Source organism: Galleria mellonella, unplaced genomic scaffold (assembly GCF_026898425.1).
Source record: "Galleria mellonella isolate WM207_F2 unplaced genomic scaffold, CSIRO_AGI_GalMel_v1 utg21, whole genome shotgun sequence".
Lineage (NCBI taxonomy): Eukaryota > Metazoa > Arthropoda > Insecta > Lepidoptera > Pyralidae > Galleria > Galleria mellonella.
In genome coordinates this window covers 304,219-320,571 of record NW_026442037.1, presented here as the reverse complement: position 1 = coordinate 320,571, position 16,353 = coordinate 304,219, and the positions used below count along the sequence as shown (strand labels likewise).

General features: G+C 32.6%; 2 protein-coding genes across 2 annotated transcripts in view; both read left to right on the top strand.

Annotated features, from left to right (window-relative positions):
* LOC113513068 (uncharacterized) overlaps positions 1–16,353 on the top strand; it is a 230,629-nt gene that overhangs the window by 36,225 nt on the left and 178,051 nt on the right. The window lies entirely within an intron of this gene.
* Positions 9,440–12,002, top strand: LOC116413219 (translation initiation factor IF-2-like). The gene is made up of 2 exons (XM_031911073.2): positions 9,440–9,656; positions 11,298–12,002. The coding sequence occupies exons 1-2, from the start codon at positions 9,496–9,498 to the stop codon at positions 11,689–11,691; spliced, it is 555 nt and encodes a 184-aa protein (XP_031766933.2). The 5' UTR covers positions 9,440–9,495; the 3' UTR covers positions 11,692–12,002.

The following is a 16,353-nucleotide window of genomic DNA, read 5'->3' as shown; positions in this document are numbered from 1 at the left end:
TGGAACGTGAAAATCTAAAAGTAAATAAATCCAATTTGCCATATATTATTGGTGCCATGATTTTGCGCACCAATATCGTTTTGTGAAGTTGAGACTGAATTTGTACCTCATACAGTTTATTATTACCACAATCTCAATTTTCGCTAAGAGCCCACCAGTCCTAATATGTACCTCCACAATAAACCACTCGCGTCTACTCGAAATCTACAAATCACATTTCAGCAAATACGTATCAGACTTGAGTGGAAACTTATTTGCTGGCTTCCGTTGAATTTTCGATGACATTTGATCGAGATTTGGTTGCGCGATTGTGACTACAGGAAAGGCTTTTAGACCTGCACTCTCGAGTCAGAATTTTTTTCTGACGTTATAAGTAAAATGTTTAGCGTATCTGAGTTTTTGTGATATGATTTTTTAAAGGTATTATGTTAAAGGTTTTGTTGTTTAATTTTTTGATTTTGTTTAAATCTAATTTATGTGATTATTTAGCATTTTATTTTAGTATACTTTCTCATAACATCTGTCAGTAAATAAAAAAAAATTATATGATTCAAATATATACATAATATATACATAAATCGTTTTAAACATCCATGGGTATATTGTCAGTTTTAATTTTTGTCTTTAAAGATTTAAGGATTATTTTTAGATTACTTAATACTATTTGGTTTAACGAGTTACAAGTTCTTATAGACTACTGACTTAATGATAACAACCTGGGTCAAATACGATTCGAAATAGATCATTCATATTACTATCTCATATACGAGATGGTAATTGCGAAATTTCAGTATTTATTATTAAAAAGTGTTGCTTCTTACAAAATTATGAATCTAGTATAAGCTTATATTTGCAATTTCGTCTACGTAAAGTTTTAATACAGATTAATATCCTTTATCCATCCTTAGATTTCTGATTATCTTTATCTCATTTCTTTAAATCGATTCAGCAGTTTAGTCATGTTTAACAATGACACATTATACTAAATTATGTAATTGTATTATTAGCGAAGATCCGAGTATTATTTAATGCAAATTACTTTGTAATGTATTAATTTTACTCTGTTTGTTCACAAAGTTACCAATGTAATCTAACTCGTTTACAATTTTCAACGAAATTTATACTTGTAATTAGATCCAGTAATACAGAAAACACATTATTTCCATCTCGCGTTGTTAACACATTGTTCTCCAAGTTTGTACATTTTGATCTCAAGGCCAGCTGCCACAATATATGTATTGTTATCGAATATCCGAAAGGTTTGGGCCCCGTTATCGAATGAATATATCGATGTAGAATCCACTTATTCTGAATTTAGTATTTTGGGACTATATACGTTTCATAGAAATTTTTTGCTACAATTTGTAATGTTTTATTTTAAAGTAATATTTGCGGAGTATTTTTAGTGATCTTAATAAACCTGTTACTAAACTGGTATTCCGTTTTTGTCTTAACAACTTCATGATAAACATCTTAACAACTCCTCCATGAGACCCTATTTATTTATTTGAATATTTTGTAATTTATTCTTTCCTTTGGTAATTTATCATATTAGATCAATCAATCAATCAATATAGTCATCATACAATCTTTTTACACTGAGAAGATGTTTAGGCGTTTGAATATTTATGACACTTATCAAAAAAATTAGACAGTTTGGCATTTGGTTTAGCACATGTGTGGATTTTGCCTAGTATAAATTATATGGGCCAAATTATAAGTACCTGTAATCACTGAGCGTTTATAAAAAGATTGATGAATGTAGAAGAAGCGAAAGAGGTTTGCTTGATTCGAAGCCTTTGACGTTCCATTGTTTCTGTGTACCCTAATGGGAGAAAGGCGTGACAGTGTGTATGTATGTATGTGAATTATATGTTAGGTAGATATACCTATTTGCAATTAGTATACCGTTCACTGAGTTGTCACAAATTCTGCGGAAATATTAAGCTTGGCTACAAAGCCAGAAGTCTCGTGTAGCTTACAAATTTTAAATTTTGCAGTGTTTCTTCATGTTGGTATCTACAAGAAAGGGTAATTCCTGTGGGAACCGGGAAAATCCGTGATCCACGCGGGTAAATCCGTTAAGTTTTCTACATTTTTCTTTTCTCTAAAATGTTTATGAAATTTGGAACTGTTTTCAAAATTTGTTGATTGTTGAGTATAGTCGATATAGTATGAATATGACGAAATTGAGTTGAAAAGTTTTAGCATTATTATTTCATATATAAACCACTATAATAGTCATGTGCCCACTAGGTAATTTCAAGAAAAGTATGTACAATTTCTCCACGATTTATCATCATCCTTCCGGCCTTATCTAATATTCTCTTTCGGGTAGGTACAGCTTGTTTTTATTTTTTCTTCAGATTTTGACTTAGTCATCTCGCTTGCTTAACATCTATATACTCGTATCTCTTATATTTGTACATAATCATAAATGTGTTCATTTGAACTTTCAATTTAGTCTCTGGTAAAAAAAAAAATTGTATGTGTTTAATCTGTTATGCTATATTTATTCTAGTTGTTTAACAAAGATTTTATTAATAACTTGCAAGTTTTTCAATTCAAACACTGTCTCGTTACGAGTATAATACTTGCAATATTTCAATGTTTCCAACATCCTTTGAGGTTTTCAGACAACCATTGAATAAATTCTACGAATAGTTTCATCTTTGTCTTCACAGTAAATATTGGAGCTCAGATTCCCTCGTCTGAAGATGCATTTTCTGACAAACTTTTTACTGCGTTTCAATTTAAGAACTATTAAAATTCTTGTAACTGTATTTCAGTATTATATCTCTTATTTTTATTGCGCTTTATTTCGTATTTTTAAAATCCTTCCAATGTTATAAATATGAAAATATGGATATTTAAATTTGTGTTTTTGAATATTAATCTTTCAATCATGTTTGAAGTGCTGAACTGTAGATTAAAAAAAATCAAATACTCTATAATTATTGGAATATGATTTTCATACTTTATTAATATTTCTATTTCAATTTGCAATTATGTAGTAAATTGCCAAATATCTAAACATAAATAAAAATATTTAGATTTGAAAGAAACAGATGAATTATAATCTTATATATATATATATATATATATATATATATATATATAAACTACAGCCTCAATGGTCGCGTACTGCGCTGTTTCTGAGATGTTTTCTTCCACGAACACTCAGGTTGTGGAATGAGCTCCCTGCCGAGGTTTTCCCAAGAGACTACAGCATGGGGTTTTTCAAAAGGGGGGTAAAGAGGTTTCTCCAGGGTCGGCAACGCACGCGTAATACCTCTGGTGTTGCAGGTGTTCATAGGCTACGGTAACCACTTACCATCAGGTGGACGGTATGCTTGATTGCCACCTCAGTGGTATAAAAAAAAATATTCTAATATTCGCGCGTGTTAACTGTATTCTACTATATATAGTTTTTAATTATAAGTTCCTTATATAACGGAGGTTTCCATTAAAAAGGATCATTGACTGAGCGACCAAGTAAAAATCTTAAATCATAGATATAAAAAGGAATTCTAATTATGTTTGCCCGAGATGCTCTTGGGCGTTCTTTGCTTTAAAAGGTTTTGAATTTTTGATGTGGAAGAGAATTCCGTTTTGGTTGAAAAACTTCAAATATTTCAATAGAGTGTCGTGTTATTTTAATACTCTCCTTATATTTCTGACAAGGAATAATGCTATTTCAGTCAGTTCTCTAAAATTTTATAGGCACAAAACTGAATTAGGCTTTATTTTACTTCAGAGCCAAAAATTATTCATGTAATTGAAAATCTATCCATATATGACATCCATATTTGGGATTCCACAGCACCCGACTTCCTATTTCAAAGACTGCTAATTTAAAGATATGTAAATACACTTCTGTTTTACTTATTCTAGTTCAATAAATCTTACTTAATATGTGCTTGATGATGCAGTTAATGTTACCTCAGTAAGTATTCTATTACTTACATCAAGTTTATTCATTTTTGATAAGCAAACTCCTCAGCAAATTGAAACATTTGGGAGCGCTCTCAGATTTGTAATTAGGACAAAAATGTTGGAGTCACAAGACAACGGTATGAAGGATGGAATAAAGAAAACTTAATAGCCCCTTAGAGGCGCCTAATGACGAAGGGAGCCAACACTTTGGGAGATAACCAGAATAAATATGATGCCACCTTGTTTTTGACCGAATTTAAAAAAAGGGATTGTCTAGTAGGATTGTACAAATGATTTTATGTCTTCACTTTATGAGTGTAAAGACCGAAATTGTTTCAAACATAATTGTTTTTCGTATTCTATATTTATCAGATTTCGTGTTTTTCCTTTCTTTGTTCTCGTTAATATTATTTTTATATTGGGTTATATTATATATATACGAGTACAGCAACATTTATTATTAAATGCAGAATTATATTCGCATGCACAATATTTTTATTTTGGAAAGAAATCTGTATTGATTTGAATATGATGATGTGTCTTTCAGTAATGATTTGTTATTGATTTCCACATCACTCGTGCAAGTATGTTATAAAGAAATAAAGATTTTATATTTGAATAATATAAAAAGGTTAATTATGGTCCTGACATGGATTTGGATTTTCATTAAAAGATTACCCGCTGAGCCAACTAGAACTGGTACTATGATATTGCTATTGAAACTCTTTTAATGTTACCGATGTTGAGGATTTTCATACCAAGTTCGTCATCCTTATGAAGGTCCATATGCAAGAGAGTGCTGAAAGGCTGTAATCTTATATAGCTATTTTTATTGCTTCATCCACTTTCATAACTTATCTCATGCGGCAAGTATACCGTCTGCACATCTTGGACGTCTCCCTTTACAGTATTGGCAATATTTATATCATTTATGGTCTTACTACAAAAATAATTTAAAACATTACCTATCTAAACAGGATTCAACAAAACTCTAAGTGATTAAATATTGTTTAGGCGATGAAATAACGCTCATTAATAATTTTATCTGCCACGTCTATTTAGATTATTATACAAAAATTTATTATAATACTAAAATTTTATCTGTATATTTTTTTTATTTACACAAATTTAACCATTAGACGCTTTTTTGTAGTAAGTCATCTAAACTTTTTAACATTATTTAATACCTGTCTATCGTAAGTTTTACTTTTATTAGTATAACCATAATAATTTAATAGAAATCCGTATTGAATGGAATTAAGAAACAAGTTTCTCTTAGTCATAATAGCTTAAATATCAATTAGTGAAATAAATTCATTTATCAGCTCGGAATTAAAACTTAAGAAATCTTTTAAAAACAAGGGTAGACATCTCAATCTAAGTTAAAAATAATTGAACAGTCGTAAGAGAAACGATAAACAACGTCTTACCGAAGTAGTTTTCAATGTCTTAAGTCCTCTACAAAGTACATTTATTTTTAAATGGTTCCCATTTGTCTAGAGTTTTGTACGCTATAATTTTTACTGTATAAATTCGTTTTGTAAGCGATTCAATCTACTGCCACATCTGAGCCCGGACCACTATTGCTATATTTAGTTGTATTATCTACATTCAATATATGGGCTTGGTGGAATTCTGTCTTAATAAATCATGCGAGTGTTTTATGAGATTGCTATATTTAATAACAATACATTTCGTTAATCGATATGGGAAAGAATATCAAAATGGTTATATTAATATTTCTTACATTTTCCCAGCAAAGCTAAATGATCGCGTTAATTCCGTCTCTTATATTATTGATATTAAAAATACTATTTTCATTATCTAAGTATATTTTTTTTTACAACACAGGGGGCAAACGAGCATGCGGCTCGCCTGATGGTAAGTGACTACCGCCGCCCATGGTCAGCCACAGCACCAAAGGCATTGCATGTGTGCTGCCGGCCTTTTAAAAAGGAATATGCTCTTTTCTTGAAGGTTATATTGTCGTATCGGTTCGGAAATACTGCTGCTGGAAGTTGATTCCAAAGAGTGGTTGTGCGTGGGAGAAAGTGCCTTGAAAAACACACGGTGGAGGACCGCCACTCGTCCAGATGGTTGGGATGAAATTTTAGTTTATGACGGGTTGTACGATGGTGAAAATCAGCAGCAGATATCAATCCGAATAATTCTTTAGAGCACTCCGCATGATAAATTCGGTAGAAGACGGAATTATTTCGTTATTAAATTATGCTTAACAGTAAAAAGATTCTAAAGGACTGGCAAGTTGTTATATTTTTAAAATTACATTTCTAGAACAACATTGACCTTCTATATACATATACGTAGGATATGTATATACATCTTTTTACCCGGAAAACTATTTATAGTACGACCAAACGCCGTAAGTGCAATAAGTGTTAGAGCAAATGTAGTGAGATGGTGAATTGTAAGGATGAAGGAGTCGGCTCTTGTATCGCGTCACATAAATCGAAGTGATGTATTTGTGATGATATACTGTTACTAGATATGTCAGTAGAAAAAAGATAATATTTATTAGTCTTACTTTGTTATTGAAAGATGGAGTGGTGATCTCAAATGTGATGCAGTGGCAATGGATTTATTGATCTTTTAATTGTTCAATGGGTAATCTTTGAAGGAGATGTATCTACACTAATATTATAAAGAGGAAAGATTTGAATTTTTGTGTGTATGTAATGAATAAACTCAAAAATAACTTTGCTGATTTCAAAAATTTTTTTACCATTAGAAAGCTATATTCACCCTGAGTAACATATTTATAGCTAGAAAAGTATAGGAATCCTTACTAAAACTTTAGTAATGTAACTCGAGGTGTGAAAAATGCTATAAAAATATTTCGTCGCGTGCGCTGCGGAAACTATTGGTGATAGAACAAAAGTATGTTCTACAATATTGAAGAAAATATCAATAACCACAAAAAACTTCCCGATACTGTATGTTCAACTATTATCGTTATGTCACAATAACCACTTTTTAAAATGTAAAAATGTCCACCCATGTGAAGTTGGGACGGGCCGCTAGTGTGCAATAAACAGTATAAACGGCGTAAGTCAAATTAGATCCGAGTACTTTAGGATTCATTAAAGTAAAATAGCTGGACATGTTTAAAATATATACAAGATTCATTTACTACGTATACTAATTAACTACTACTGCAACTATGTATACTAATTTAGAAATAAAAAAACACGTTGTAAGAGTTCTCAGGCATCGTATTAATCTATGTTGTCTTTTATCTGTCTTGTCTTTTACGTGAACCCAAAGTAATAGTCAATTGTGTTTTTTTTTTCTTGCTAAATCTCATTTTATTGTTAAATCATCTGTAATTTGACAATAATTACTATTAAAATATTTCTCGTGTGGTCTCGGCATAGAATGGGCCGCCCCTTTCTTTTCCGTGGGCGTCGTAAGAGGCGGCTAAGAGAGGGCGAGTGATGGGCAGCAGCGTACCTCTTTAAATATCTCTAAATCCTAACTGCGGTTGCTAATCCGCTTGCCAAGCGTGGCAACTACTGGCACACCCCCCTCCTCCCTAGGCTTATGTTCAGCAGTGGACAGTTGAAAGCTGATATGATGATAATTATTATTAAAATGTTAAAAAGTTTCACCACATTGTTAAGTTTCATAAGCGCAAGTTATACTCTTATTGTAAAAGCCAGCAACCTCTGACCAGTCATAAGGTATTATAGTCAGAAGCAATTTTACGAGTATTTTTTCAACCGACTTCAAAAAAAGGAGGTTCTCAATTTGGTCATTTTTTTATGTTTGTTACTTCATAACTCCGTAGATTATAAACTGATCTGGAAAATGATCTTTTTGGCTGAAAGTATATACTTACAGATCAGTCAAATAGATATTTTTTTTATCAAAATCGATTCAATAGTATACTTTCGAAATCAAAATAACGGTTTTTTTTTTGTGGAATACAATCTTATTTAAATAAGTGATAGACATTCGAGTGTAAAGTTTGATTTATTCAAATAAATCGGTGTCATTTCCAGTAGATTGTATATAATAACTCTTCGATCAGGAAGTCGAGTGTCGAATAAACATCTGAAGCCAATTCCATTATGATAATAGTTGAGCTCAGTTGGTGAAGCATTACCCAATATTCCTTGTGATGATAGGATGTTGGATACTTGCGAGTTTCTTAATGGACTTCGTGTGCGTTATCGACTGTATTATTTAAATGATTGAAAGTAAAATTTATATTAAAAGAAGATTTGCACGCCATTTATGGTAAAATTATATTATATTTTAATTATATTATATATATGGCAAATAAATTATATTATTTTTATTAAAAAGAAAGTTAAAAGTAAAGTAAAAATGTCTTTATGAACAAAGACAATTCGTATTACCATATATATGCTTACAGAAATTGAACATAGGCTTACTAGTAGCAATGATAATTGTATAACTACTGACTTATATAAAACAATTATTTTTAATTAGTACTCACCACTAATCAATTTTTATAGATTTGTGCATGCGTAGGATGTGCGTGCGTGCGTGCGTGCCTGCGTGCACGCGTGCGTGCTCGTGTGTGTGCGTGCGTTTGTAAATCGATGTTGATGGCTCTTTATGTTACTCGTATATTTATTAATGTCATGGTCAATGGTATTAATTTGATCAAGATTTATTTTTTGGACACGATCTTAATAGAAATTGAAATGTCACACGAATAATCCAATATTTGTTCAGAAATTTTTTTTTTGGGATGCACCCGGAATTTTTTTATATGCTTAAAGATTTATTTTTTCGCTTAAAGTAACCTCTTTCGCAAGCCAAATAAGTTTGTGTTTTGCGTGTGTTATTTCGAAGTGTTATTTCTCCGAAGCGCAGATCCCAGGCGTGCCACGTAAACCTTAAGCTAATTCCGCTAGTACAACACCCACTAATAAGTCTTCGCGCGCTGCGAGGTGAATTTGCGTTAAATTATAAACCTTATTAAGCATTGTTCCCTTGCGAGCCGTAACCTGCCGCAATGAAATGCTCTCTGAGAGCTCCTCATACTGCTAACTTTGCCTCCACTTGAATTATTTACATTTGGACTGTATAACAGGGGGAGATTTTGATTAATTAAATTTTATGTGTGACATTTTGAAGTGCTTTGTGCTCTTAATCCTTATTTCCCTTCGCATAGATCATCAACAGATGCGTCATAACTACCTGTAAAGTGACAGATGAAACTAGATTTTATTGCAAAACTAAAAGGTGTATTTTGACCCTTATCTTATCCAATATCTTAACCAATTTATCTCGTTTATAATAACGCAACAATAAAGCGTTATTATAAACAAGATAAATTGTGTACTTTTATTTATATTGTTTTGTGTATTTTTTTTATTTACATGTAGTTTTTAGTTTTGGTACTATTCTTAATCTATATTTGTCTTTAAATTTAACACTTTTCATCTGTCAATAATAAATCTGACAGTTTTCATTTCTATATATTTTACATTTTTATTTTACATACATTGACTGACTGTTTTTAACCTTTATTTATTTTTCTATTTTTATTTTACACGCATTAGAATGGAAAAATCTAACAACAGTAGTGATAATGCAGACGGAAAAAATCATAAAAATGAGGAAAAAGCGACTACTTCTAAAGAAGACAGCGTAAATCCACTTCGTGTTTCTCACAACATGAATGATCTGAAAATGCTCGATTTCAATTCTGCTGATGACGTCAGGTATGTAGGTCATGATCTGTACTGTTGTTTGCGTCGCTTTTAGAATTGAAAATGAAAATATAAATTTCGAAGTATAAATGTACTTTATAACTATACTAAGTATTACCTGCGGTTTCGTCTGCGTGACCGTATGTTTATTGACCGGAATAAAAAACAGCATACAACCTTCTATATTCCATCATCATTATAATATCAGCTTTTAACTATCTACTGCTGAATATAAGCCTTCTAGGGGCTAAGGGGTTTTATCAGTAGTTGCCACTCTTGGCAGGCGGATTGGCAAGTGCAGTTGATGTTGATGTTTTAAGAGGAACACTGCTGCCCATCCCTCGCTCTCTCTCTCTCTTACAACACCCACGGGAAAGAACGGGGGGGGGGGGGGGGGGGGCTATGTTATGCTGAGACCACACGGGAATCTATATCCCATATATATATTAAATTTCATAATAGTTAATTAAGTTATAATTATGTTAAGAGGTTACAAACGTACTTTTACATTTATAATATTAGAAAGGCTAAACGGAAAGATAATGCCACAAATTTTTCATACCAATCACTCATAGATTTCTTTAGTCAGATTTCCATTGAGATGTAATAAGAAATAATTAATCTGTGTCGTGTCTGCTATATTTGTGTTATCTATTTTTTCAACACAAGCTGTGTTTTCGGAATTGCAATTTTCATAAAATTGGAAGTTAATTGGTGTGATTTTTAAATATTCGTATCAGCCATTATCTGTCCACTGCTGAACATAGGCCTGTCCTGAGCCATTTTCATCTACTGACTCCCTGCAATGAATTTGAGGTCGTTACTCCATTTAGTGAGGGGTCGTGCCACACTGCGTCGAATATACCAAGAATTATTAATGACAGTGCTGTGGTCACTATGACCAGGTTTGTACGTATGAGGGGATGGGAATTTTAAAAAGAACACGTAAAGCAGTGTTTGCATGGCTGTGTTTCGATTGGAAGGGTGGGATATGGCGTCAATTTACAGGGTACAGAGGAATAACACTTGAGTCCTTAGGAATGGCAACGCATGGGGGGTATCATGGACGAAACAGTATACTCTATTATGTCCATAGTACTGTTCATATCTATAGGCGACGGTTACTACTGTCAATCAGGCGGGCCTTCAGCTTGTTTGCCATTCTAAGTTGCATAAAATAAATAAATACATGCGTTTTTAGCAAGTTATCTCAAGCGGCAGTGAAGTGCAAAGTGTGTTCAGTGTTGCCTATACCGTTGATCATTTTTACAGGCTATAAGACGACGGTTATTGCTTTCCATCAACTAGGTCGTCAGCCTGCCATTTCCAGTGATCTATAAAATATTCTGTCACATCGTAAAAGCCTTCTGCTATGACTTTTACATTCACATGTATATTCTTTCTGAGTGTATATTTTTATATAACAAACTGTATATAATTGTTATTATTATACGGGCAAACGCAGTCTAAGACGACCCCCCATTAGATGGAGTCACTTACGACTTGAAATGCATTGCACGAAGTCAGTAGATGTAGGTGGTTTAGGACCGTTCCTTATGGCAGTCTATGTGGGAGGCCTATGTCCAGCAGTAGACGGGTAATGGCTGAGATGATGATGATGATGATATAATGATTACATTATGTGTATTTTAGGCAAACCATGAAAGCTGTATTAGCGATTAAATTATCTCAAGGCGATAGAGAAGAAATTGGTGCAATTAAAACGTCAAACAATGTTATTGATGTCGATTCGGCGAAAGCTGTTGGAAACCCTAAAAATTCAACTAATAATTTACATGCCAAAAATGAAAATAATTACATTAATAAACAAAATAAGAATACTCAGTTACCTAAAAATAATATGAAGAATATTAGGAAAAGGCCTGGGCGACCACCAAAAGCTGGGTCGTCGATAAAATTTAAAAAAGCAAGTGTCACAGCATTGTATATAGGGAAATTGTCAAATGTAGTTGCCTTTAGAAACAGATTCCGTGAATTGGATTCAGAAAGTGAGTCAGACAATGACTCAGTTATGAGCCTGTATTAAATTAATTGATGAATTACATACATACATACATATCTGTCACGCCTATCTCCCATTAGGCTAGACAGGAACAATGGAACGCCAAATGCTTCGGTTTGAACAAACCTCTTCCACATTGATGAATTAATTATGAAAAATTTTAAAGTAGAAGATATGCTACAAATTAGTTTTTTTTTTTATATTAGTAAAATTCATTTTATATTTTATACTTTCGGTAAAATTACATGTTTATACTTTTAATAAATCCGTATTCAAACAAGGGTATTTGTATTTTGAAAGATGTTTATTTTTAATGATCCACCATGAATTTTAGTTATAGCCGTGTAAACTCCTTTACATTATTTAGCCATACTCGTATTGCGCTGTAACGATTTGTTGAATAATAACTATAATAATAATTGTATAAATATTGTTTTACTGAAGGCTCCTAATGACTTGAAATTAGTCAGGCATCACCAAATTTATAACGTGAGTCGACATAAATAATTACATCTATCATGTAATAATCCGAACCACCGAAACGAACCAGAAACCATTCCATTAAATTTAAACACGATCATGCTGGCAAAACCATATTAATAAATTCGTTTGGCTAGATTTTAATTATGATTGACGCCAAACTATCGAACATGTGACAAAATATTAGCTTCGTCGAGTGTCGTGCATTCGTTATTCAGTGTCCGTTATGATTTATGTGCATATGTTTATGGTAAATTTTCAACTAACTTTTGAAAAGATAGTATGTTTAATTGAAGTGTATTTTTTTTATGCAACTTAGAATTGTAAACAAGCTAACGGCCTTTATGATGAAAAGTGGTAACCGTCGCCTATAGACATAAGCAGTACCATGGACATAACAGAGTATACTGTTTCGCCCATGATACCTCCATGCGTTGCCATTCCTGAGGGCTCAGGTGTTATTCCTCTGTACCCTGTAAATTCACTGCCATATCCCACCCTTCAAACTGAAACACAGCCATGCAAACAACTGCTTCACGGGAGAAACACGAATGAGACAGAGGTGCCCAAGCGAATGACTTTTATATGTATAAAGTTTCCCTCTAGTACACATCATTTTATACATATGTTATACAATATTTTCATCAACTACTATGTATTGCTTTTACTAATATTATAAATGTGGAAGTCGGTAAAGATCTTTATATGTTTATTACTGTATACGATTAAACGGCTTAATGGATTTGAATGAAATTTTATATACGGGTAGGTTTTTTTTATAACACGGGGCTAATGAGCATGCGGTTTACCTGATGTATCATCAGCCGCTACACCAGAGGTGTTGCAGGGGAGCTGCCGGTCTTTTAAAAAGAAATATTGTTTTCTTGAAGGTTATGATGTCACATTAGTTCGTAAATACATAAATAAATATGTTATATTCTAACTTATCACATAGGATATTTATATACTGATTGACGCAGTTGAAGCCGTGGAAGTTATTAATTTTGCCAGAACTGAAGTCGATTTCGTAGTAAATAAATATTAAATTACAATTTCGTAATTTTGAAACTATGTTAGGAACTAAGAGGTTACAATCTATTTTCGCTTGGTTGGTGTATAATAAATGTCAATGGGCCAGAAACCATATAATATATATCTCATTATCCGCTTTGTTAATAATAAATCTTTTCACAGCCGTTTCGTTTTCGAGTTGAGTGGATATCATTTATGTTGTGTGTATCGCTGAACTGTGCTATCGCATTTCACCAATCTCTTAGCGGATCGTATCATATCGGAAATTGAATTTCGGATTGGCTCCCGAGTACAGACTGTGTAATGGATGGTCCCGCGGTCCCTGTTTCGCGCAGTTCATGAGCATGATAGATAGAAATACTTGAGAGGAACATTTCTTGTGCCGTGGAAATTCAGAGATATTTATTTAGCCGACCCTCAGTCCGTTTTGTTTTTGTTGATGCAGTAAAAGGTTAAACGGCCGCTTAAATAAATCGTGTTTGCAGCGGAAAGGACACTTGCTCGCTTTTCATGAAAAGCGATGTGTTTTTGTGTGGCTAATATATAAAACGAATGTGTGCTTATTTATATATATATTATAATGAAAATTTCGAGTTTCGAAGAACAAGTATTTATTTGTTTTTTTTTTAGGAATCAAATTAATTTATGTGACGGATTTTTGTCGTACGAGTATATCCGTTATTGTTTGTTAGCTTGTGGTTCTTTTAAGCTGTTTTTTTAAAACATTTCAGGATCAGGAGTGGAGCTTTCAGCTAAGGGGAAGTACATACGCACCTTCTTTAAATACCCCTCCTCCGGAAAATAAGCTTAAATACTTCAATGGGGTCGATTTTTAAGTGTCATTTTCGTAAATATATCTTTAAAGTTTCAATTTGATGTTACAGCGAAATCTTTATTTTAAAAATCAATATAAACTAAATTTTTAATTAAAAAGTAAAGTAAACTTAAGTAAAAATATTGTAAATTTTGTTTACGATGTTTCATAAATTAGTAATATAGAGAATCTATGAAATTAAAATTTAAGAGATAGGTTTAGAAAAACGGCATCTCAGAATTAACTCCAATGATTCTGCAATGTCTTCACTTTAACTCTTTTTGCAATCAATATGATATTTTAACAAAATTAACGTTAGAGAAAGTAATATCCCGTGTTCTCATTTTAAATGTACGTTTATAGACGTTGTCGTTTTAGTTAAGATTAAGTTAACAAATATGTTATTTATTTACACCTTTCTTTTAATACGGCAACACGGCCGAAAATTTGTCATTCGCAATTTGATTGCGGTTAACACTAGGCTCTGAGCAGCGATATATTCATTTGTCTGAAAGATGTCTCGTTAGGAGATGACACACGTGACGTAAAACGTGCTTGGACTAAATGAGAGTCGGTCATTGATGGCTAATTTAGATGGTTTTAGAACTTCTATTAATAAAAATAGCAAATAACAAAAAAAAAAAGTAGTCAAACTTCGAGTATTGACAGTCGCATACCTATTAATGGTAGCTGAATTAAACAAAATAATTGTAATCGAATAACGAATGATATGAATTTTCGCAGGATGATATCTTGTTCAGTAAAATATTAACAAAGATGGACAGAAGCGAGATATTTTTTTGCGGAATAAAATCTTACCTTATAGTAAGTCTTATTTACAGTTAATATAAATAATTATGTATATTAAGAGTAAAGACAACCCCGAATATTTTAAATTCCAATCTAAAATTTATTAATATAAATGGTAAATTGTCTCGGAGCTTTATTAAAATAAATACCCTTATAGGTACATTGCTATACAAATTTTTGATGGTGGCAGACAAACATAGTCCGTTTGATGGTAAACGGTCACTGTAGTCTATGAATGACTAAAATACTAGGAGTATCATGTGCGCGTTACCAACCCTGAAAAAACCTTAATACATACTTTTTCAAGAATCGCATATTGTGAATTCTTTAAAATAGTCACCGTTTAATCTGTATACACTTTAAATTTATTGCAAGTTGATAAATTGTGAAGGAAAATGCACGAAGAGTGAGAAATTTCGTGCTCTGGAAAATTCTCGTTCATTCATGTCCAATTCTCGGCGCGTCACGCCGTCGTTGTTTGTACATTTTGACGGGTAATGTAATATGGACTGAGTGAAATTGGGTTGGAATCGTGGACAACGATATTGATGTTGACAAGTCTGGAATAAAACTCCTTACGTGCTGACGTAAGCCTTTCTCATTATTATTCGAATGGTGAAGAAAAGAAGGTAATATTTTTCTTGTGTATGTATGTGTGGAATTTTTATGTATGTGTGTTATCTGTAACTATTACTTATGTGTATCTTATGTATGTATGCCTATGTATGTATATATGTCATGTATATACATGAAGTTTTGACAAAACGTTAAGTATACGTGGGCTAAGGGCTTGACGAAATTAGTATGTTGTACATTTTTTAGATTTCTGTCCAGTTTTTTTTTTTTAATCGTACACTGTGTTTGTATTTTTATATATTTTGCCATTTTATTAGTTTAATTAATCAGTTTGAAGCTTTAATATTCTCTACTCGTTGTTTTATTTTTGGCTTCGTACATTTTTTAAATGGGTTGAATATTTCGTTGAAAATTATTTCTCTTTTTATTTCTATTTACGTGTCATATAGAATGTGTCACAAACTGTGTCAAAGTGGTGTGTGATAATGAACCTCGACTGGACGACCGTTAATCTGCGGGACTCAAACTTTAAGTTAAATTGCACTGCCTTTGAGCGTTACAGACAGACCCACATTAATCACTTGTTTTGATTAGATAACTTTTATGTATTGCACAGCTTGTTAACGTAATGGCCTGCTAGAGGGGAAGTTATATTTTATTAGGGGGGGGGGAGTTAAAAAATTCCGGTAACTCTTGGAAGTTATCTTACGTATATTCTACGCTGGTACCCTACAAACATTTACTAATAGAGCACTCGAGGGGAGGGAAAGGGAGATAGAGTGGGATTGGATTTAGTAATGAGGACTAGCAGTCTCATTGCTATTATGCTGTTAGGTCTACCTCCAGGTGGTATCCCTGAAAATCATCGCTGTTCGGCTTCCATCCTTACTTGTCATCCGTTAGCGTAGGCATGTTTACCATGATTTCGAAGTTATTATTTTACTTAACAAATAGCTTATTATGCTTATGATTCT

Excerpts from the sequence above, each read along its gene's own strand:
- LOC116413219 (XM_031911073.2), top strand. The coding sequence starts at position 9,496 with ATGGAAAAATCTAACAACAGTAGTGATAATGCAGACGGAAAAAATCAT. Across the intron at positions 9,657-11,297 it reads AATTCTGCTGATGACGTCAG|GCAAACCATGAAAGCTGTAT; the intron begins GTATGTAGGTCA and ends TGTGTATTTTAG.